This window comes from Esox lucius, chromosome 7 (genome assembly GCF_011004845.1).
Source record: "Esox lucius isolate fEsoLuc1 chromosome 7, fEsoLuc1.pri, whole genome shotgun sequence".
Classification (NCBI taxonomy): Eukaryota; Metazoa; Chordata; class Actinopteri; order Esociformes; family Esocidae; genus Esox; species Esox lucius.
The window spans coordinates 5856628-5881480 of NC_047575.1; the positions used below are offsets into that span (position 1 = coordinate 5856628).

Consider the following 24853-nt stretch of genomic DNA (forward strand, 5'->3'; position numbering starts at 1 on the left):
TTACAAAGAATGGTGTGAAAAAGGAAAAACATCCAGTATGCGGCAGTCCTGTGGGTGAAAATGCCTTGTTGATGCTAGAGGTCAGAGGAGAATGGGCCGACTGATTCAAGCTGATAGAAGAGCAACTTTGACTGAAATAACCACTCGTTACAACCGAGGTATGCAGCAAAGCATTTGTGAAGCCACAACACGCACAACCTTGAGGCGGATGGGCTACAACAGCAGAAGACCCCACCGGGTACCACTCATCTCCACTACAAATAGGAAAGAGGCTACAATTTGCACGAGCTCACCAAAATTGGACAGTTGAAGACTGGAAGAATGTTGCCTAGCCTGATGAGTCTCGATTTCTGTTGAGACATTCAGATGGTAGAGTCAGAATTTGGCGTTAACAGAATGAGAACATGCATCCATCATGACCTGTTACCACTGTGCAGGCTGGTGGTGGTGCTGTAATGGTGTAATGGTGTGTGGGATGTTTTCTTGAACATGACAATGAGTTCACTGTACTGAAATGGCCCCCACAGTCACCAGATCTCAACCCATTAGAGCATCTTTGGGATGTGGTGGAATGGGAGCTTGGTGCCCTGGATGTGCATCCCACAAATCTCCATTAACTGCAATATGCTATCCTATCAATATGGGCCAACATTTCTAAAGAATGCTTTCAGCACCTTGTTGAATCAATGCCACGTAGAATTAAGGCAGTTCTGAAGGCAAAAGGGGGTCGAACACAGTATTAGTATGGTGTTCCTAATAATCCTTTAGGTGAGTGTGTATATATGTGTGTTTGTATGTATGTATGTATGTGTGTATGTGTGTATGTGTGTATGTGTGTATGTGTGTATGTGTGTATGTGTGTATGTGTGTATGTATGTATATATGTATGTATATATGTATATATGTATGTATATATGTATATATGTATGTATATATGTATATATGTATGTATGTATGTATATATGTATGTATGTATGTATATATGTATGTATGTATGTATATATGTATGTATGTATATATATATGTATGTATGTATGTATATATGTATGTATGTATATATGTATATGTATATATATGTATATGTGTGTAGTGATATTGCCCGTTATAGAGCAGAGGCAGACCCAGCTGCAATTTGGGCACCAACTATTTGGCCTCCCTGGAACTTGATAAGTTGCCTGATGTTGCTTTGAAAACTCAAATATCAAAGTGCCAGACCTCTTTATAGCTAAAATATGTGTACTGCTTATTGGCAATCAACTTAATGTCAACTCCTACAGCTGTTGTTTGATTTAGTTATTTCAATGTAACAGTCAGGCTCAGTGCTGCACAGAGTGGACGAGTGGATGTCACCTTGTGGTGCCTGTGAGCGCAATCGTGGTCGTTGGCTCTGTTCTTGTTTGAATTAAAGCCTCAGCATATGTGTTCGTGTCAGGCTGATCCGCAAGTGTTATCTGGAGATGGCCCTAGTGTACCTGTATCAGTGGGAGCAAAGCAGCACAGCTAAACAGGAACATCAGAACCCCATACTGCCATCACCACCTAAAAATGCCATACAGAAGGTACCGTAGAATGTGTCTCAAAACATGCAATTGTAGTCCTCCATGGCAGTATTCTTCTGAAAGGTGTATACATACTCATCATTGTGTTTTTCTTATTAGCCCAGTTTGAAGAGCCTCAGAACTTCTCTGAACAGAGGTCTGACTACAAGGGAGACCTATCTACTTCTCTACTGGGTCTCTGTCAGAGCTGCAAAAAAGGTAAATAGATTGAACACACACACATTTCAGGGTTTTCTTTCCTTTAAGATACATGAAACATTAAAATAAAAAAAATTCTCAAGGGGAGTATTTCAACAGAGTTTCTCTAATTTTTTTTGTCCTCTCAAGTAAAACACTGCAGTTTCTGTTCTTCAGGCGTGTGAGGCCATGTTTTCGTTTAGCCAGCTGTGTGGTACTACCAGGGCTAAAGAAGGAAACCTGCCTCTCGATTCCCTCAGGGCCCTGCCTGACTTTGCCACCAACGATCTGCTTAACCCTTGTGGTAGGATTCTATTAGGATTCCCCTAAAAAGCAGCAGCTCTTTCTGGTTTCTCCTAAGCTGTGTGGTTCTTTCACCTAGCTTTCTTGAAATGTATTCACTTTCTGTAAGTTGCTGTAATGTAAATGTATGTCCACACAAAATTACGTAATAACATTAAGACAAGGGTGAAGTGCGCAGATAGACCTACATTATAGAATTCAGACTACACACTGTTAAAATTACACAAAAATCCATGAATCAACTGCATTAAAATAATAAAATGGTAAATAGCTGGCCCACCTTAGGCCACTTCAGTATGATTTGTTTGTCCATTTCCCCAGTCTCTGCCACCATTCTGTCCTATTATAATATCTCACGATATCAGCCATCATGAAAGTCATATAACAACTATTTGAATGGGTTTAGGGGGGTAGTAGAATGTGTTTTCTATGGCAGTGAGGTTCCTGCCCATGTTCTGCCCACATTCAACCATGTTATACTCAGTGAAATGTTGTCTTTTTTACTGTAACATCTCTTTTGTGTTGTTTGATTGTACCAGGCGGGCTGGGCATGATGGCGAGGACTACCTCCACCCCGGAGAACGATCCTGAACAAAGCAGAAGGAAACACAACCAGCTCACCTGGGTCCATCTGTCCCGCTACTTCACTCACCTGTTCAACCTGCAACGCATGGCCACGCGCCAAGGTATGCTAACAGCAGACAGCTGTGTGCGTTTCCTACGGCAAGGATTTTGGGCACAAAGCAGTTTTACTTACTCAAACATTCAGAGGGCAGAAAGAAGAGGCGAACACCCAATCAAAATGGAGAGGAGGCGGTCCTCATGAACAATTCAAATTACATCAAGAAGCGCGCAATTCTGCTAACGTCTGCGAAAGAGTTAATAATAATGAACATTACTTGATTACATGCTGAATGTGATGTAACGTAGCTAACATTCAGTGGTAAAGTTTTGGTCTAGATAACATTCACTTGCTCGATTCGATCCAGCTTGACATGTTCATGAGCATCACCTCCTCTCCATTTTGATTGGGTGTTCACCTGAACTAATCATATTTCTTCTGCCCTCTGAACACGTAAGTACAAGTTATTTGCGGATTCTGGGGAGAGTGGACACCGAATAAGAATGGAATATGGCCGTGTCCTTTATTCATTTTGTTCACTGACACTGAGAGATGTTAATCTGTTTGTGTGTGTCTTCCAGTTGTTCCCCAGTGTGTGGAGGGCTTGGTATCGCAATCTGTTGACAGCAGTCTGGCTCTGAGGTTGGTTCAGCTCCAGAACTTCTTCTGTTCCCATTTGGCGGGCTACAGTGAGTCCTGCAGCGCCCCTGAACCGCCTACTGAATTAATTATGCAGCCACAGATTTTACAGGTAAACACACATACCAACAGGCGCCGTTCATGTATTGAATCGTCGTTCAAACCCTCTCACAATGATGTGGGATGTATCAGAATGTGTTTCATCAGAATTTGGACAAGATTGAGACTGGCTGCAGGTATAAACTAGGATTTATAGACACTGCTGTATCCTAAAGCAATGCACTAATTTGTAATAGCATACGTATATTAGGAGGCTCAAGTTGTAAGGCTGGACTGTAGGAGGCTGGACTGTAAGTGGTCAGTCCTAAAACTATCACCAATGACAGTTGGTGTAAGTTAAGTGAGGTGTGGGATGTATTGGTCATGTATCCCAAACCCAGGAGATGCTTGAGATCATGGCTATAACATCACATCATCATTTACTGCTCTTATTGCTTTGGTAACTGGTTTTATAAGAGCTGTAAATGATGATGTGATGTTATAGCCATGATGTTATAGCCATGATGTTATAGCTGTGGAGATAAACGCACGTATATCATACATCCACCAAAACTTCCTAGAGCTGTCCATCCAGCCAAACGTACCCGGTAAGAAGGGCCTTGGTCAGGCCTCCATGGTAGAGTACGCTAGATGGAAGCCACTCTTGAATAAAAGGCTAATTATATGCTGCCTAGGGTTTGTCAAACGTCACGAGGACGAGGACTATGAGTATGAAGAATATAAAATGAAATGGACACTGAGAGAATTTGGAAAATTATTTGGCCTACAATCTTGTGAAAACAAGATACTGCTCATCACCTGGCCAATACCATAGCTATAGTGTAAGCATTGGTGTTATGTTGTGTGTATTTTTCAAAGTGTCAGGGATTAGGGAAGGATGAACAGAACAAAATACAAAGGTCATTGAATAACACAGGATCACAAAATAAAGATGAATAACACAGGACCACAGGAAAGATTTCTTTCAGCATGACAAAAACCTGAAACACACAGCCAAGACTGGAGTGACTTCTGGAAAGTCTGTGAATATCCTTGAGTGGCCCATCCAAAGCCTGTATTTAATGAACGTGGAAACATGGGGTGACCTGAAGATCACAGTTGACCAACACTCATCATCCAATCTGACAGAGATCCAGATTTGCAAAGCTCATAGAGGCATTCCCAAGAAGGCGCAAAGCTGTGATTGCTGCCAAAGGTGCTTCTACAAAGTACTGAATACTGTATTTTCACAAATTTCTAAAAGCTTGTTTTCGCTTTGTCATAGAGGGCTATTGTGGGTAAATTGATGGTGAAACATTTTACTGAATTATAAATTAAGTCTATAATACAACTGTAGCCTTGTACAGAGGCAATGGTCTTTTATTTGTAGACCGCAGGTGCACAGAGCACGGAATAACAACAGTAAACAAACTTAAGTTACTGGAATAACAGCAGTAAACTAACTTTAGCTACTGGAATAACAACAGTACACTACCTTTAGTTACTGGAATAACAACAGTAAACTAACTTTAGTTACTGTAATAACAAAGTAGCAAGTAGCCGGTAAAGGAGAAGCCACAGCTCTAACTCAGCATACAATAATATGCTGATAATGACCAGACTGTCCAGGGTGCGTTTGTTTGTAAAAGGAAAATATAATAAAATCTGGGGTAGTGGAACGGTGGCAGCTAGAAGCCCTCCTGGACCAGGAGAGGGAGCAACTCCAGGGGAAATGTTACAACATCAGAATGGGGAGAAAGCAAAGGGGTCTGAATACATTCTAAATGCACTGGATATAATAACTACAAATCCACAAGAATTTTCAGTGTTCACTTTGAATCTGAAGGCTGTCTCCTGGGGTTGTCCACAGTCAATTGTGTGTGTTTGTGTGTGTGTACATGTTATAGATGTGTCCCACAGTAAGAGGCACAATGGGTGTACAGCTGTGCCCTTGGTCCTTTGCTGACAAAAAGCAGCTGTGTATCCATTGGCACCGGCCAGCTCTCAGCCACAAAAGGGAAAACACAGACACGGTACAGTACACCACTGGTGACCTACTAACTATTAAAATATCCAACCAGTCACGCTAATTATAAACATAAACCATTGCCTGGTTTCACATCTTTTCGTGCTATCTTGACAATTCCTTGGTAATGTCTGCTTTAAAAGTTGGTCTTTGAAACATTTCTTCTCATCTCACTGTGTTCCCCAGATCCTGTTGCTGTTCACTCTGAACAGCATGCCTCTGTCGGCCATGAAAGCCACAGCCAGCGCGGTCGTAGAACTGCAGTGTGGACAGAAAGCCGTTAGCATGGAGAGGTATGTGAAGGCTAACCATGTAATGCAGCCTAGGTGGGCTGGGAAGGAGCTGTAAAGAGGGTAGTATAATAAGCATTTTTGAGATCCCTCTTTAACAAACAGGTTGATAGAAGAATCAATATTTATTAACATTGATAAGTGTCTGACCGCACATCTGTTACCGCTTTTTCTGTCGTTTACATACATTTTGTATTAATCTACTTGTAGTAGAATTCCCTCAAAAATGATGTCTACTTTATATTTCAAATGTAACATTAGCAGCCTAGTCATGTGACATGACATTGGACTGCTGCTGTAGCGGCCTGCCTCTACACCTAGCTGGTTTGTTCTGACATTGTTTAGGTCCGGGTAACAGACCAGAGACGGAGGATGCTACCAAAGGCAGCATGTACCAGAAGGGACCTGGTCTGCAACCTCAAAAGTCTGGTTTTCCCAGTGTGTTTGCATGGAGAGGAGGTTGAAGTAGTTGCGGCGCATAGTGTAGCCATTGTATTCTTAGCCCAGTATCACATCTAACATCCTATGCTCTATTTTTTTGGATCCTGTCCCACTGGCTTCTATTAAAACCAGATTGGTGCACTTGCATCACACGTATGTGGTAGTAATGGGAAACAATATTATTGTTTTTGATACAGTATAATTTGAATTATATTTTTGCACTAGTTTGCTGTATCCACAGCTTTTTCTTTAAAACTTGTTCTCCATCTTTGGGAATTAATGAGTTCCTTACACTTTTACATCCGTGACTGACCTAAACTATCATTGCTGTGTTGTGCCTCTGCAGCATTCATATGGCAAGCTACGTTTGGAACATTGAATCACAATCACAATTCATACAGAATTGTGAAAATCACGACAATCGCAATACATACCTTGTACATACTTTCTAACTTCCTAAGAAGGAACAGGCTTTCTTGTAGATTGAATCCACTTATTCTGTCCGATGACGATCTGCGTGTATGAACAATCCTAGGATTTTCTTGGCTTCAATTGTCAGGAGCTTGTGGTAGATCAGCTGTTGTTCTGAGGAAGGTGTGAATTACTTTGGGTGGTTGTCACGCTGAAAGATGGTTTTCTTCACGGACCTCACCTCTGTGTATTTTGTTCTGTTTAGCCTTCCCTTGCCCTTGATCAGTCTCCTAGTCACTGCCTCTGAAAGCATCCCGATGCTGCCACCACCATGCGTCACGGTAATGATGGTGTTCTTAGGACAGAGGTATAAAATACACAAAGTAAAAGTACTCAGCTGGGTTCAGCTGTGTTCACCAATTTAGGAATGTTTGTAATTAAGACCTAAATAACCAGGTACTGTATAGGGAGTTTGTAATTAACCAGTGGGTAACACATTAAAAACGAAGAGTGAATTTATGTCACTGGTTAGTTATGAACTTTTACTTGGTAATTTAAATCTTAATTAGGAACTTCCCAAAACTGGTGAACAAAACCAAGTTCTTTTACTTTGTTCTTTTACATCTTTGTCTCAGAATCATGTGCAGTGTTAGACTCGCACCAAACAAAGCGTGTAAAAAAAGCAGTGTCATCAAACCACATTCAATAAAAGGCACTTGTGAAGCAAACAGACTGTCTCTCAGCTTAGCTGTGGAAGTTTATTTATATAGCACAATTCATAAATAGAAACAATTCAATGTGCTTTACAAAGAAAAAGAAAAAATATAGAAATACAATAGCATAAAAACAAATACTCAAATGAAAACATCAAAACAACATAAAAATAAGAAAACAGAATAAGAAAAATAGAAAAAGAATAAAAATGTGATATAAACATAGGAAGCTATAAAAGCTGTAAGGCTAAACAGTGTGGTTAAATTTAAGTGCTCAGTCATAGGCACGTGAAAAGAGAAGTGTTTTTAACCTGGATTTAAAAATGTATATGTTTGGGGCACGTTTAAGATCTTCTGGTAGTTTATTCCAGTACTGTACAGCATAACTACTAAACGCAGCTTCTCCATGTTTAGTTTGTACTCTGGGCTCTACTAGCTGACCTGTGTTCATGGATCTAAGAGCCCTGCTCGGTTTATATTCATCAAACAAATGTAATCGGGTCCTAAACCATTCAGAGATTTATAAACTAAAAGCACCACTTTAAAATATATTCTGTAACTGACAGGAAGCCAATGCAAATATTTAAGAACCAGAGTGATGTGCTCCGTTCTCTTGGTCCTGGTTAACATTCTAGCAGCAACATTCTGAATGAGCTGCAGCTGTTTTACAGTCTTTTTTGGGAGTCCAGTTAAGAGGCCATTACAGTAGTCAACCCTACTAGATATAAAAGCATGGATGAGCTTTTCTTGGTCTTTTTGGGACACCAGGCCTTTGTTTCTGGCTATATTTTTTAGATGATAGAATGTTATTTTGGTGACCGATTTGATATGACTGTTAAATGTGAGGTCTGTGTCTGAACACCAAGATTACGCACGTGATCCCTGTTTTTAAGGGCCCGAGAATCCAGCTCTTTACTAATATTTGTTCTTTTTTTTTTGTTGCCAAACACAAAAATCTCAATAGTTTTATCTTGGTTGAATTGTAGACAATTTTGGTTCATTCAGGTATTTATGTGCTCTATACAGTGACACAGAGAGTCTGTTGAGCTGTTGTCATACGTTTCGAAAGCCATATATATTTGAGTATCATCGGCATAGCTGTGGTCGTTAATGTTGTGGTTCAGTAGAATTTGGCCCAGAAGTAGCATATAGAGATTGAACAGAAGCGGTCCGAGAACTGATCCTTGTGGAACTCTGCATGTCATAGCCACCCTATCAGATTCATGATAACCAATGGTGACAAAGTAACTCCCGCCATCTAGATAAGATCTGAACCAATCAAGGACTGTCCTGGGGAATCCTACCCAATTTTCCAGCCTATCTATAAGTGTTCTATGATCTACAGTGTCAAATGCTGCACTGAGATGTAATAGAACTAGAACTGTTATTTTATATGAATCAGTATTCAGCCGTATATCATTTAAAACTTTAAGCCGTTTCAGTACTGTGGTGAGGTTGGAAGCATGACCTCAAGAAACCGCTTGAGGTCACAAAATTGCTGAGTTGATTGAAGACAACCTTCTCAATGATCTTGGCTATAAAAGGGAGATTTTATAAAGGTCTATAGTTGTTCATTATAAATGCATCCAGTGTTGTCTTTTTTAATAGGGGCTTAATGGCATCTGTTTTTAGAGACGTTGGGAAAATGCCTGATTGCAGAGAGCTATTAACTATTTACCGTAGGTCCATTGTTATAGAGTTATAAATGTTTTTCAAAAGTCTGATGCCAGTGTGTCGAGACAACATGTGGAAGCTTTAAGATGTCGAACTCTGTTCTAGGGAGTTTTGATCAATTGTATTAAATTGCGACATACTAGCAACGCTCCATGTGCTCTTCTCCAGACTGGGCCTTGTCCACGCTCAGCTGGTGTCAGCCTGTGTTGGGGCTAACATCTCCTGTCCACTTGCTGACAGCGTGACCCCCACCCCCAGCCCTAAGATGGAGAAGCAACGCCGCTCCAAGACCCCAGACAAGACTGTGGCCCTCAGCCCTCACGTACAGGTCGGTGTGATGCTGGCTACACCTCTTACAAATCGTCGAACGGTGTTGTGGCTTCTCACACTTTTCTATCCATCGCAGAATAAAATGCAAATAAATATCTAAGAAACTTACACAGATTTGGGTTTTCAACAGTGCATTTAAGTTTTGTGTGTTTGTTGGTTGCGTCAGATGCTGCAGGAGAAGACCAGACGTTGCTTTGCCGCCATTAAGGATTTACTGCAGGCTGGTTCTGAGACAGTTACACACACTGAGGTAGGCTGAACACAACACACACTCATCCAGCGCCCCAGAATGTGTACAACCCAAAAATACTGTGCTGTATTGACCTAATGGCTTCAGTGTGTAAAATATTTAATCTTATTGGTCTTTTATGGCATTTGTGTACCCAAATACCCTGTTAATTTTTCGTTTGCCATTGTTGTCATTTAGACTTACAGTTAAGTTTGTTTGACATGAAATGAAGCACAAATGCCTGAGAAGTATATTTTTAAGTTTGTTCCTCATGCAGAGTTTACCTGTGAAGTTCTTCCCTCGCCATGTTGCAGGTTCCGTTTGAGGCCAGCCTACAGACTCTGTGTGATCTGGAGCGCTGCTTTAACCCAGCCAGCGGAGCCATTGTGGAGGAAAACCTGCTGATAACATGGCTTATCTCCTTGCTAGCCTGATGCCATATCTGGTCTATGGACGAGCAGCATAGACAATGAAAATCCAGATGGCCATGACCAAAGATGATTTACTGCACCTACCTAATTGATTATCATCACTTCACTCTGTAATAATTGAGCATGGAAAAAGATTTGTTTTGTTATAACTAAGCGTTTACAGACTAATAAAATATTTAGATTGTTAATAATTTTATTGTAAACGTTTTTTCATGTATGATAACACAAAAACAACCAAACATATAGTTGCAAGCAACCATGGGATAGGGTTCTCCTGTGACATGGTGAGCACAGGGAATCAGTCATAACATGTATGCATATGGCAGCAGAAATAATCACATGGTAAGTGCTTTCATATATTTTTTTACTGTGGTCAGCCATATTGTCCGCCATCTTGTATTATTTCTCTTAGTTTTAAACACCCTATAAGGAGACATCTATTAGACACATTTGCTGAGTTATTGTTGATTTTATGTAGATTTATTTAGGTTTCATGAAATTTTCACAAAAAGATATCTAACATGGCAGACATGATAGGTTCTTGATGCAATTTTGTACATCCTGGGGAACAACCATTCTAGGTCAATCGGGGTGGAAATTGCATATGAAAAATGCATTAAGGCATGGCCTGTGGCGCCCCTTGTGGAAGAATCGGTTTCATCTATCTATGTGGATAATATACACTCACCTAAAGGATTATTAGGAACACCTGTTCAATTTCTCATTAATGCAATTATCTAATCAACCAATCACATGGCAGTTGCTTCAATACATTTAGGGGTGTGGTCCTGGTCAAGACAATCTCCTGAACTCCAAACTGAATGTCAGAATGGGAAAGAAAGGTGATTTAAGCAATTTTGAGCGTGGCATGGTTGTTGGTGCCAGACGGGCTGGTCTGAGTATTTCACAATCTGCTCAGTTACTGGGATTTTCACGCAAAAACATTTCTAGGGTTTACAAAGAATGGTGTGAAAAGGGAAAAACATCCAGTATGCGGCAGTCCTGTGGGCGAAAATACCTTGTTGATGCTAGAGGTCAGAGGAGAATGGGCCGACTGATTCAAGCTGACAGAAGAGCAACTTTGACTGAAATAACCACTCGTTACAACCGAGGTATGCAGCAAAGCATTTGTGAAGCCACAACACGCACAACCTTGAGGCGGATGGGCTACAACAGCAGAAGACCCCACCGGGTACCACTCATCTCCACTACAAATAGGAAAAAGGGGCTACAATTTGTACAAGCTCACCCCAACGTGTCCATCCACCTTAACTGCATTCACCACTAAAAAACCTGCAAAGAAATGTATATACAGCTCTGGAAAAAATTGCCACTGCTAAATTATCAGTTTCTCTGGTTTTACTATTCATAGGTATGTGTTTGAGTAAAATAAAAATGTTTGTTTCATTCTATTAACTACTGACAACATTACACCCAAATTCCAAATAAAAATATTGTCATTTAGAGTATTTATTTGTAGAAAACAACAACTGGTCAAAATAACGAAATAAATATGCATTGTTTTCAGACCTCAAATAATGCAAAAAAACAAATTAATATTCATTTTTCAACTACCGAATACTAATGTTTTAACTTAGGAAGAGTTCAAAAATCAATATTTGGTGGAATAACCCTGATTTTTAATCACAGCTTTCATGCATCTTGGCATGCTCTCCACCAGTCTGTCACATTGCTGTTGGGTGACTTTATGCCACTCCTGGCACAAAAACTAAAGTAGCTCGGATTTGTTTGATGACTTGTGACCATCCATCTTCCTCTTGATCAAATTCCAGAGGATTTCAATGGGGTTCAGACCTGGAGATTGGGCTGGCCATGACAGGGTCTTGATCTGGTGGTTCTCCTTTCACACCTTAATTGACCTGACTGTGTGGCATTGTCCTGCTGGAAAAACCAATTATCAGAGTTGGGGAACATTGTCAGAGCAGAAGGAAGCATGTTTTCTTCCAGGATAACCTTGTACTTGGCTTGATTCATGTGTCCTTCAAAAGACAAATCTACCCGATTCCAGCCTTGCTGAAGCATCCCCAGGTCATCACCGATCCTCCACCAAATTTCACAGTGGGTGCGAAACATTGTGGCTTGTAGGCCTCTCCAGGTCTCCGTCTAACCATCAGACGACCAGGTGAAAATGTTAATCATCAGAGAAGATGACCTTACTTCATTCCTCTACGGTCCAATCCTTATGGCCTTTTGCAAACTTCAGCCTGGCACTTCTTTGCTTCTCATTGATGAAGGGCCTTTTTCTAGCTTTGCACGACTTCAGCCCTGCCCCTAGGAGCCTGTTTCAAACCGACCTCACTGTGCACTTCACCCTAGCTACTGTTTGCCATTCTTTTTGTAGGTCACTTGATGTCATCCTACGGTTGTTGAGTGACATTCAAATGAGTTGACGGTCATCTTGGTCATTGGACAGTCGTTTTCGCCCTCTGCCAGTCTGTTGCTTTGTTGTCCCCAATGTCTGTTGCTTGACCTTGTTCTTATGAACTGCCATCTTTGAAATTTTCAGAATGGAAGCAACCTGACGCTCACTGTATACAAACCCTTATTTTCCTCACTCAACGCTTTTCTTTTCAACTCTTTTGTCATGCTGAATAGTTCTTTTTTTATTCAAATTACCTTTGAGGTATTACTTGCTTTTTTTGCCATCCCGCTGGTCCCATTGCAAGAGGTTAGTGATGACAACAGCAGTGGTTTTTATACTTTTCCTCGTTAAATTAGATTTGTTTCAGGTAATCACCTAATCAGTACCTCATTAAGTAAAATGAGGTGTGCCTGTGTTGGAATTTAACAAACACTGGAATGGAATGGCTGCCATACATGTAGAGATGCTGATTTAAAAAAACTTAGGAGCTCTTTTTCCAGAGCTATATATATATATATATATATATATATATATATATATATATATATATACATGGTGGCGTCGTTAGGCCTGGGTGTCAGGGGCTATAGCCATGGATTTTTTATGGATAGCCCCGGATCTCAAATTGACCAAAAATAATAATAATAAAAAAACAGCCTCTGATAAATTCATCCATAATTCCAATTGCGCGTTATGATAATGTTTGCGTGTATAGGCCGCTAGCATGCGCTTCAAAGTTTTCTTCTAGCATGTACATTCAGAACCCTGTACTTTCTGTCCCGGGGGACAGAATCAGATTTTATCTGATATATTTATCATATACAATATTGAAAATACATAAATATCTTGTAGGTATAACATCAAGCAGGGACATACAATTTGATAGGTAGCTATAACATAATATTTTTTAAACAGGAAATCTGATAGACGTGACAATATACAGTTTCTAAGACCTGACAGGTATGACATCATACAGTATCAACATATCTGAAATGTTTCTAATCATACAGAATATGATATGATAGGGAACTGGTGACACAGAATATATTATACATGTTCTTGTGACACCTGATAAAGACACTGACCTTAGCCGTGTGGACATACAGTGGGGCAAAAAAGTATTTAGTCTGCAAAAATTGTGCAAGTTCTCCCACTTAAAAAGATGATAGAGGCCTGTAATTTTCATCATAGGTACACTTCAACTACGAGAGACAAAATGACATTGTCATTTGGTCATAAAACTACCAGAAAATCACATTGTAGGATTTTTAATGAATTCATTGGTAAATTCCTCAGTAAAATAAGTATTTGGTCAAAATACTTATTTTATTTTGACCAGTACTCAGTACTCAGCGGGCAGTACTCAGTGGTGCCTGAGACAGAGGGGTGTCGGTCTAAAGCCCAGCTCACCAGAATACTTGTGGTACGACTCCTCCTTCAGCAGGTCGCTGCAGCCGAAGTCGATCAGCTTCACTTGGAGAGTGTCCATTTGAAGAAGCAAATTGTCTGACCTTTGCCAAAAAATTGTGCCTGCAAACGCCCCAAAACGTTGCGGCATATTTCCCAGAGCTTGGGCAGAGGCATCCACCAGGAACATGCTGAAATTGAGGCGACGCTCACACGGCTCTTCTTGGCCACACTGAGGTCCTCTGTGTCCAAGTCCAGGGAAGACGTGTCCCTCTTTCTCTTGGAACTCTGGACAGACCAGCATGCATGGTCATGTTGGGTCGGTGGGTTCCATTGTCTTGCCTTCTGCGGCAGTAGTTTCCTTCTGGCTGAAGCCCTGGTTTTCATCACCCATCTGCTACATGAGTCTTCTCCTTCAGGGAGACGGCTCTGTGTTGACCGGGGAACTACACACTCCAGGGGGCACCAAGGAAATCCGCTTGGCAGTGCTTTCTTTTTCTCAAGCGTTTTCGGGAAGGGCCTTCGTTGCTCTCCGAATCCAACTGACTCTTCCTCTTCATCCTCAGCTCCGTGAGGGCTGTCAGTACTCTTTTTATTTTTCGAGGCAAATAAGGGTAAACAATTGATTAATTGTATCACAATTGTTTATCTCAAGACATTGTGCTGTTACACTGACACAAAGAGTATATTATATATACATTTTTTAGATTAGATTAGTTTAAACTTTATTGTCATTGAACAAGTACAAGTACAGTACAACAAGATGACTTTAATATCTAACCAGAGGTGCAAATAGAAGAGGGCAGAACATTTACAAGAGACAACAGGGCCTAAAATGAACACCCATCCCTGGCCAAATTAAGGTAGGCCTACATTTTACCATTGGTGGATTAATTATTATTTACTATTTGGTCACAATGGGTTCTGTACAGCCTATTCTATTCTCACTCACTGTTTGGGTCATAAAAGTACTCTGAAGTCAGTAATGAGTATGCTTAAATAGTGATTTAAAATGTTGTTAATGCTATAGTTATTAAGAAAGTGCATAGACCACGGTAGCCTACAGTTATTAGCTGCCACTCAGGAAACCGCTTGAATGTGTGGCATTACATTTTCAAATGTTCGCGCGTGTCCCTACCAGCGTGCACGATGCACTTAAACTTCACAAAAATAAAAGTTCATCAATATTGTAAGCAGATTATTCTGATATGTTCAACAAGCCTCATAAATTGACATGCTGTATATCTCCAATACACTACTTGGGGAATTAAGAAGATTACACACAATCCTGGAAAGAATGGGACATATAGACCTAGTGTACGATCCTACTAATGCTATGGAAACTCCAATGCAGTCATTCTGCAAAAGGCCTATGCATATATATATTTAATTGAATTTATGGTGTTATTGGTAGAATAAAATATTATGTGGCAATCTCCATCTTATTATTGTGCTATATAGTTATATCAGAATAAATATCTCAGGGTCATGTCATTAAATATATCACCCGGCACAGCCAGATGAGGACTGCTCACCCCTCTGAGCCTGGGTCCTCTCTAGGTTTCTTCCTAAAATTCGGCCTTCTTAGGGAGTTTTTCCTGGCCACTGAAATTCAACACAACTGTTGCTCCTTGGGGTTTAAGGCTGGGTGTCTCTGTAAAGCACTTTGTAACAACTGCTGTTGTAAAAAGGGCTTTATAAATAAATGTAGGCCTAGGTTACAACTTACCAGAAGTTATCGCAGCGGTGTCGTGCTCATATCTGAACTAATTCTCAATCAACTGTCCACTTAACAGAGATGTTGAAAATGTAGGAAAGCAGGTGACCTTCTACAGTGTACATCGCAGATTATGACCTTTTCATTGTAATAAATAAACGGTTTAATCAGTGGTGTAGTCTACGTGATACGCAGGTATACGCCGTATACCCACTAGGAAAAGTCAAGGATATCCGTATACCCACTTACAAAAGCGCGATGATACGTAACAACATCGTTGTGACAGAACGTTCTCATTTTCATTCATAAATTCACCCCGTCTGTGTTGTGAAGCACTGACACTTGGACCTTTGAGGCTTCCGTGGCGGTGCCCTGGTTACCTATGGTTACCTTATATACCGTATATATGTCAATGAACGTTACTAAGCAACAACAAGTTGTTTCTCGCAACTAGCTAGCTAGGTAGAGCAGAGCCAATGAAACGTAAACAGACCCAAAAACACTATTTCAGTGTTTTAAAAAGTCCGTCCCTGAAGCTACTGCCGCGTCGGGTGACACAGCTGCCGCAGATCATGACGACCGGATTACCGTTACAGAAAACCAGCCCGACAATCCAACTGCAACGTTACTGTTACCTGGTAAGTGACAGTATCATAGATATATTGTTCAATAAAAGCCTTGAATTTGGTATATAAAGTCTTGGATTTCGTTACAAATGTCTTATATTGTTTGCCTTCCCTAGGATTAAGTTCATACCATAACTAAATGAACTGTTACTAATGTAGGCTAATTAAAAACTGACCGGAGCGAGGACTGAGACACAAAGTAAACACGCCTCTCTGACCGGTACCGGGGGGGGGGGGGTAGCTTCAGACAAAGCTCAAGGTAACAGGCAAACGGCTTATTAGCTAGCCAAACACCGAGCGGCTCCATTAATCTGCTCTTATAACAAACCGAGCATCTGTGATCCGTGCAGGACTTCACTGTGAGCGGACTGTTTAGAGACCATGTTACCGGCAGGTAACGTTAAAGGTTCGCTGCTACTGTAGCGGAGCTGCAGGTAAACCACCAGGCTCTCAAGTGTCACACATTGAGCGTGACAGTCAACGTAAAAAGCAAACGGGGCTCTGTGTCTGTCAGACGGTCTGAGATTTACCCTATCAGCAGAGCAATCACGTAATGCACAGCAGACTATGGTGCAGGTAGATTATTTTTATAGTTTTTTTAAGGTACTTTATTTCTCTCAAAATATCACGACTCCTCCAAATCTCAGAGAACACGGATATATTTTGAATGTGCACAAAGTTTTGAACATGAGCAGAAATCTTGCTCAAAACACATCTGAAATATTACAGTCCAGGGGTGTATTAATTCATTAAAATGAATGAATTTATCATTGAGGTGAATAATTGTCATATGCACATTAAAGGAGGTTACTTCCTCAAAAAAGGTGTCACTCTTGTCCTTAAAACTTAAGAGCCCTGAGTAAACGCTGACCTGAGCTATATGTTTTCAGTGTTAAACACAGCTGCAGGTATTCATGCACAACTGTTGTTGGTGATTTACAGAGGTGGAAGATCGTGTATTGCAGTAAAAGTAGAAAAAAACAGTGTTGTAGAGTTACAAATTACTTGTCAGTTACAAGTCCTGCATTCAACATTGTCCTTAAGTAATAGTACAAAAGTATTATCAAAATATACTGTAGGCTACTTAAAGTATCAAAAGTAAAAGTGCTCATTATCAGTTTAATATATCTTATTTTATTGGATTATATTATAATCCAATAAATTGTATTAAATGACTGATACTTTAAATATAACTGTTATATTAACTCGCCTTAAACTTGAGACATTAGTTAATGAGTGGCCTGTTGATACCTTGAACCTGTTATGGATGGATAATCTCTAAGGGAAGAGCATGGCTGGTTTTCTTAGTGTGTGATGTCCTGTGGTGTTCAGGTTCAGTTGCATTTTTCGAAAAGTTAAATATGTCTCATCTGTTCTCAACTTTAAGTGTTTTTCCAGGGCTTTCAATAAACGCCATCAATACTGAAGCAGTTGTCCGTGTATACTAGTTTGTATATGGAAACGTCACAGTGCTTAGTGTATGGGGTGTTGCTCTGGGACAGGCGAGTATGAGGCTGGGAGGGGAAATCATAGTATACTCACTACAAAAATATAGACTACACCACTGGGTTTAATTGAAGTTTAATTTTCATATTAAATGTAAGCCTATAAATAGCCTAGTCCAGGGCTTGTTTTAGTCAGGTATGTATTTATTCTAGTAATAAACACATTTAGAAGTTTCTTTTTCCACACAATGAAATGAAAACATTTCTTAATTCAGCCTTCCCACATTCCACTAATTCAACTTTTAAATTTCAGCCAAGCCCTGTAAGTAGCTTGGCTATTTTTATGTCAGCTGACTTTGTAATCCTATATTATTTGGGATGGATATATTTAATGTATAAAATGTTTTATTAAATCTGTGCTAGGTCCAATGTATAGGTTATATATCATAATTTTCTTATGATTTCCACAATTATCTAGACATTCTATTTCACCGCATTTTAGGAGTGCTCCTAATCTCAGTTTGTTAGCTGTATAAAAAACACCTGTCCACTGAAGCAATCAATCAACCAGATTCCAAACTCCATGCCCAAGACCAAAGAGCTGTCCAAGGATGTCAGGGACAAGATTGTAGACCTACACAAGGCTGGAATGGGCTACAAGTCCATCGCCAAGAAGCTTGGTGAGAAGGTGACAACAGTTGGTGCGATTATTCGCAAATGGAAGAAACATAAAAGAACTGTCTCCCTCAGTCTGGGGCTCCATGCAAGATCTCACCTCGTGGTGTTGCAATGATCATGAGAACGGTGAGGAATCTGCCCAGAACTACACGGGAGGATCTTGTCAATGATCTCAAGGCAGCTGGGACCAAAGTCACCAAGAAAACAATTGGTAACCCATTACGCCGTGAAGGACTGAAATCCTGCAGCGACCACAAGGTCCCCCTGCTCAAGAATGCACATGTACCGGCACATCTGAAGTTTGCCAATGAACATCTGAATGATTCAGAGGAGAACTTGGTGTAAGTTTTGAGGTCAGATGACCAAAATCAAGCTCTTTGGCATCAACTCAACTTGCTGTGTTTGGAGGATGAGGAATGCTGCATATGACCCCAAGAACACCATCCCTACCATCAAACATGGAGGTGGAAACATTATGCTTTGGGGTTGTTTTTCTGCTAAGGGAACGGGACAGACCCAACCAGGGGCATATAGCCTCAGACAACATAGCTCCTAGGGTCACTCAGGTACTCAAACCCCTCCACTACGTTAAGGTGGCAGTTCATGGAGCTTAGGCGACGGGTCAGACTAAGAGCGGTTCAAAACCCCCTTAATGATGCGTAAGATTTTGAGTTCCGTGACGTCGCCCGGTATGGCACAGCCGGGGCCCCACCCTGGAGCCAGGCCCGGGGTTGGGGCTCGTATGCGAGCGCCTGGTGGCCGGGCCTTTCTCCATGGGGCCCGGCGGGGCTCAGCCCGAACGGGCGACGTGGGGCCGCCTTCCCGTGGGTTCACCACCCACAGGAGGGACCATAAGGGGCCGGTGCGAAGAGGATCGGGCGGCAGTCGAAGGCAGGGGCCTAGACAACCCGATCTCTGGAGATGGAAACTGGCTCTAGGGACGTGGAATGTCACCTCGCTGGCGGGAAAGGAGCCTGAGATCGTGCGTGAGGTTGAGAGGTTCCGATTAGAGGTAGTCGGGATCACCTCTATGCACGGCTTGGGCTCTGGAACCACACTCCTTGAGAGAGGATGGACTCTTCACCACTCTGGAGTTGCCCATGGTGAGAGGCGGCGGGCTGGTGTGGGTTTGCTTATAGCTCCCCAGCTCTGCCGCCATGTGTTGGAGTTTACCCCGGTGAACGAGAGGGTCGTTTCCCTGCGCCTACGGGTCGGGGATAGGTCTCTCACTGTTGTTTGTGCCTACGGGCCGAACGGCAGTGCAGAGTACCCAACCTTCTTGGAGTCTCTGGGAGGGGTGCTGGAAAGTGCTCCAACTGGGGACTCTATCGTTCTACTGGGGGACTTCAACGCCCACGTGGGCAACGACAGTGACACCTGGAGGGGCGTGATTGGGAGGAACGGCCCCCCTGATCTGAACTGACTTCTGTGCTAGTCACAGTTTGTCCATAACGAACACCATGTTCATGCATAAGGGTGTCCACCAGCACGTGGCACCAGGACACCCTAGGCCGCAGGTCGATGATCGACTTTGTTGTCGTCTCATCTGACCTGCAGCGTATGTCTTGGACACTCGGGTGAAGAGAGGGGCGGAGCTGTCAACTGATCACCACCTGGTGGTGAGTTGGATCCGATGGAGGGGGAGGAAGCTGGACAGACTCGGCAGGCCCAAGCGTACTGTAAGGGTCTGCTGGGAACGTCTGGCCGAGTCTCCTGTCAAAGAGATATTTAACTCGCACCTCCGGCAGAGCTTCGACTGGATCCCGAGGGAGGCTGGAGATATTGAGTCCGAGGGGACCATGTTCTCCACCGCCATTGTCGAAGCTGCCTCTCTGAGCTGTGGCCGTAAGGTCTCCGGTGCCTGTCGAGGCGGCAATCCCCGAACCCGGTGGTGGACACCGGAAGTAAGGGATGCCGTCAAGCTAAAGAAGGAGTCCTATCAGGCCTGGTTGGCTTGTGGGACTCCTGAGGCAGCTGACGGGTACCGACAGGCCAAGCGGGCTGCAGCCCGAGTGGTTGTGGAGGCAAAAACTCGGGCCTGGGTGGCAAGGCACCGGGGGTGGATGAGATCCGCCCTGAGTACCCTGAGTATGTTGTGGGGCTGTCTTGGTTGACACGCCTGTGCAACATCGCGTGGCGGTCGGGGACAGTGCCTCTGGGATGGCAGACCGGGGTGGTGGTCCCTCTTTTTAAGAAGGGGGACTGGAGGGTGTGTTCCAACTATAGGGGGATCACACTTCTCAGCCTCCCCGGGAAAGTCTATGCCAGGGTTCTGGAGAGGAGAATACGGCCGATAGTAGAACCTCGGATTCAGGAGGAACAGTGTGGTTTTCGTCTGGGCCGTGGAACACTCTATGGGGTGTTGGAGGGTTCATGGGAGTTTGCCCAACCAATCCACATGTGTTTTGTGGATTTGGCGAAGGCATTCGACTGTGTCCCTCGCGGCATCTTGTGGAGAGTGCTTTGGGAATATGGGGTCCTGGGTCCTTTGCTAAGGGCTGTCAGGTCCTTGTACAACCGAAGCAGGAGCTTGGTCCGCATTGCCGGCTTTAAGTCAGACTTGTTCCCAGTGCATGTTGGACTCCGGCAGGGCTGCCCTTTGTCACCGGTTCTGTTCGTAATTTTTATGGACAGAATTTCTAGGTGCAGCCAGGGGCCGGAGGGTGTCAGGTTTGGTGACCACACAATTTCGTCTCTGCTCTTTGCAGATGATGTTGTCGTGTTGGCCCCTTCTAACCAGGACCTTCAGCATGCACTGGGATGGTTTGCAGCCGAGTGTGAAGCGATGGGGATGAAGATCAGTACCTCCAAATCCGAGGCCATGGTCCTCAGTCGGAAAAGGGTGGCTTGCCCACTTCAGGTTGGTGGAGAGTGCCTGCCTCAAGTGGAGGAGTTTATGTATCTAGGGGTCTTGTTCATGAGTGAGGAAAGGATGGAGCGGGAGATTGACAAACGGATCGGTGCAGCTTCTGCAGTAATGCAGTCGATGTATTGTTCTGTCGTAGTGAAGAAAGAGCTGAGCCGCAAGGCGAAGCTCTCGATTTACCGGTCAATCTACGTTCCTACTCTCACCTATGGTCATGAGCTTTGGGTCATGACCGAAAGGACAAGATCCCGGATACAGGTGGCTGAAATGAGCTTTCTCCGCAGGGTGGCTGGGCGATCCCTTAGAGATAGGGTGAGAAGCTCGGTCACCCAGGAGGAGCTCAGAGTAGAGCCGCTGCTGCTCCACATCGAGAGGGGTCAGCTGAGGTGGCTTGGGCATCTGTTTCGGCATTCCTGGGAAGGTGTTCCGGTCCCGTCCCACCGGGTGGAGGCCCCGGGGAAGACCTAGGACACGCTGGAGGGACTATGTCTCCAGGCTGGCCTGGGAACGCCTCGGTGTCCCCCCGGAAGAGCTAGAGGAAGTGTCTGGGGAGAGGGAAGTCTGGGCATCCCTGCTTAGACTGCTGCACCCGCGACCCGGCCCCGGATAAGTGGAAGATGATGGATGGATGGATGGATGGGGACGGGACTACTTCACCGCATCAAAGGGACGTTGGACGGGGCCATGAACCGCCAAATCTTGGGTGATAACCTCCTTCCCTCAGCCAGGGCATTGAAAATGGGTCGTGGACACACGGTCAAGGCAACAAAGGATTGGCTCAAGAAGAAACACATAAAGGTCCTGGAGTGGCCTAGCCAGTCTCCAGACCTTAATCCCATAGAAAATATGTGGAGGGAGCTGAAGGTTCGAGTTGCCAAACGTCAGCCTCAAAACCTTAATGACTTGGAGAAGATCTGCAAAAAGGAATGGGACATAATCCGTCCTGAGATGTGTGCAAACCTGGTGGCCAACTACAAGAAACATTTGACCTCTGTGTTTGCAAACAAGGGATTTGCCACCAAGTACTAAATCATGTTTTGCAGAGGGGTTGAATACTTATTTCACTCATTAAATTGCAAATTAATTTATACCATTTCTGACTTTTTTTCTGGATTTATTTTTGTTATTCTCTCTCTCACTGTTCAAATAAACCTACCATTTATATTATAGACTGATATTTTCTTTGTCAATGGGCAAACAGAAAATCTGATTTTTTCCCTCACTGTACATAATTTTCTTTGCCATTATTCTCTCCACCCAATTTTGTGACGACCATCTCAAAAGCAGCCACAGGATGGTCAAACACCAAACCATTGCTTCCTCCAAGAATGTTTTACCCAGCCATGTGAGGCTGATGGTTATCACCGTGTTTGATCAACACTGATGCTTTTTGCTAGTGCACATGAGGTTGAGGTAGACCAGCCCATTCTCCAGCTACACAGCTGTTATTGAGTTCACACTGGAGTATGTGTAGTGCAACGTACTCCCGGCCATTGCCCAATGAGAGAAATAGCCTATGTGACACAGTAAGTAAAACATAACTCTCTAGCTCCTACACAGTTATTTAATAACCTGGTGATGTCACATTGCCTCATGTGACAATCAACCTCTGGGGGGTTTATGGATAAGTATTGAGATAATAAACTGGGAAAGATATCCTTAAGGTATTTATTTCATTTTCATTCACATTACTAAACAAATGTTTGACATTCATATTGAACATAATATTGTGTGTGCGTGTTTGTGTGCAGGTGGGAGAATATGTGTGTGTCTGTCAGTCAGTGTCTATGGTGCATGTCTTTATTTCTGTGCGTGTGTGTGTGTGTGTGTGTTTGTGTGTGTGTGTGTGTGTGTGTGCGCGCATTCGCATATGTGTGTGTATGTATGTCTGTATCAGCCCGGCAGCTCAGTGATGTCTCGGATGAAGTTGAGAGGTAAGTCCTTCATCTTCTCCTGGTGGAACCGGTCAAAACCTTCACTCTGGGCCACTGTCAATGAGTTCTTCCAGTCTCCTATTGTCTCTGAGAGAGAGAGAGAGATGGAGGGAAAGAACAGAAAGGAGATCGAGAGATGGAGGGAGGAGTGAGCGACAGACAGAGAAGCAGAGATAGAGACAACAATGGAGAGGAACAGAGAGGGAGTTAGAGATACATGTCATTAAGGAGCAGCTTCGGGATCTGACCACAGCATAAATGTACCACCATCCAATCTGCCGCAATTAGGTGACTGCAACAGCACGAACAAACAACCCTCTGGTGTTTGTCCATAGAGAACGTCCTCCTCTCTTCTATATCTTATCCTCTCCGCTTTTATTCTCTTTCTCATCTCTTCTCCTCTCCACTCTCCTCCCCTCCACTCCTCTCTTACTCTCCACTCTCCTCCCCTCTGCTCCCCTCCACTCCTCTCTTCCTCTCCACTCCTCCACTCTGCTCCTCTCTACTCCTCCCCTCTGATCGTTACCTTTGCGGAGGAAATTCCCCTTGTTTTTGTCCTTGATGTCTTCAGGTAGGAACTTGTAGTTGGCCTTGTCATCTTTCTCCATATTATGGAAGGTGACCAGTTTCACTATGCTGTCAATCGCTGCTCCAGACAGATTCTTCACCAGGAACTCCGCCAGACACACTACCACCGACCTCACGTCCTGTTTCAGGAGGAAACATCCAATAATAGCGTGAAACATGAAAGAGCTGAGCCATGTGCGACTGGATTACTGCTGGATTACATGCAGCAGTGCATGTTTTGACCCTGATGAAACCAGTGATACTCTGACTCAAGCACTGTGACCAAAATAGTTCCTAGCTACAGCCCAACAATACATTATAATGGTCATATTAAACACTCCTCCCAAGGGCCTTATTGCCATGATAAACTGGGCAACATCAACGGAATAGTAAAAAAAACATACACGTTGTAAAGTCATTTAACCCAACTCTTAGCCAATCAATATTTAAGACTCAAGCACTTCAGCCAGTCAGCACCCAGGAGCCAAACTATCTGGTTAACAACTGTGCAAGTACATTGATCTCACATTCGGAACGTGACGTTTCCATTGCCATGGACAACACGGAGGAGACATAACAGAGTCTCTGTGAGGTGTTTAGATCAATGCTAGTATTGGTGCATGTTGCAGGCTGGAAAGCACCAGTGGGCGTAGCCAAAGCCCAGTGAGACACAGGTGCCGGCCGTCTTAAATGGAAAGTCTGAGCCTTTTGTGTAAAACACTGGGGCGAGTCCCAGTGAAAAGTGTAGCCTTATTAGAGTGGCCCTCGGGTCTGTGGGATCGTGTGTCATCTACTTACCTTGATCATTTCTTCGTAGGTGAGGAACATGATGTACTATTTGTCCTGGTTGTGGTGCCATCCTCTGACATGATCAAACCGACAGCCTCCCACCACTGGACCGACATGTCCCCATCGAAGAACGGTTCCATGGATGCATGGATCATTTTTTTTACTACTGTACAACGTAACTTGTATCAATTAGTGCATATTTTTTTAGCACTGTGTAACATAACATATATTACTGTAATATCTTACTACAGCATAGTATAACATTACAGATTACTGAATAGTTCAGATCACCTTGGACTGACAATTTGACAATGGCTAGGCTAATTTAGGTCTCAGTCAGGTGTGGGCTAGCCTCCAAATACCCTGCCATGCTGTGGAAGGTGACTGACAAAACAAAACAAATGATTAAGATTTGCAGTTCATCCCCTGACGTATTGAAGTACTGATTAAATTTCTCAATAAATTTATACATTTGTATTCTACATTTCCGACTGACGATATTTATATTTATTGTTATTGCATTGATAAATATAAATGTATGAAGGCATCTTTGTAAA

The 24853-nt window shown here is 42.9% G+C and overlaps 2 protein-coding genes across 9 annotated transcripts in view; one reads left to right on the forward strand and one right to left on the reverse strand.

Annotated features, from left to right (window-relative positions):
• Positions 1–10046, forward strand: part of cfap54 (cilia and flagella associated protein 54) — an 81847-nt gene extending 71801 nt beyond the window's left edge. For 6 of the 8 annotated variants that reach the window (XM_020047754.3, XM_020047760.3, XM_020047758.3 and 3 more), the window contains 10 exons: positions 1409–1559; positions 1659–1757; positions 1914–2040; positions 2579–2725; positions 3243–3412; positions 5247–5372; positions 5552–5658; positions 9063–9222; positions 9391–9474; positions 9768–10046. In XM_020047754.3, coding sequence (XP_019903313.2) covers positions 1409–1559; positions 1659–1757; positions 1914–2040; positions 2579–2725; positions 3243–3412; positions 5247–5372; positions 5552–5658; positions 9063–9222; positions 9391–9474; positions 9768–9887 — 1291 coding nt within the window. In that variant the 3' untranslated portion in view covers positions 9888–10046. Of the gene's footprint in view, positions 1–1408; positions 1560–1658; positions 1758–1913; positions 2041–2578; positions 2749–3242; positions 3413–5246; positions 5373–5551; positions 5659–9062; positions 9223–9390; positions 9475–9767 lie in introns of those variants that run through there. The other 2 variants (XM_020047757.3, XM_020047761.3) reach the window with 2 other exon arrangements.
• A 12823-nt stretch (positions 10047–22869) lies between these two features.
• On the reverse strand, positions 22870–23751 carry LOC105028787 (amine sulfotransferase-like). The gene is made up of 2 exons (XM_034293432.1): positions 23467–23751; positions 22870–23027 (listed from the first exon to the last, which is right to left on the reverse strand). The coding sequence occupies exons 1-2, from the start codon at positions 23684–23686 to the stop codon at positions 22900–22902; spliced, it is 348 nt and encodes a 115-aa protein (XP_034149323.1). The 5' UTR covers positions 23687–23751; the 3' UTR covers positions 22870–22899.
• Between the last annotated feature and the right edge of the window lie 1102 nt (positions 23752–24853).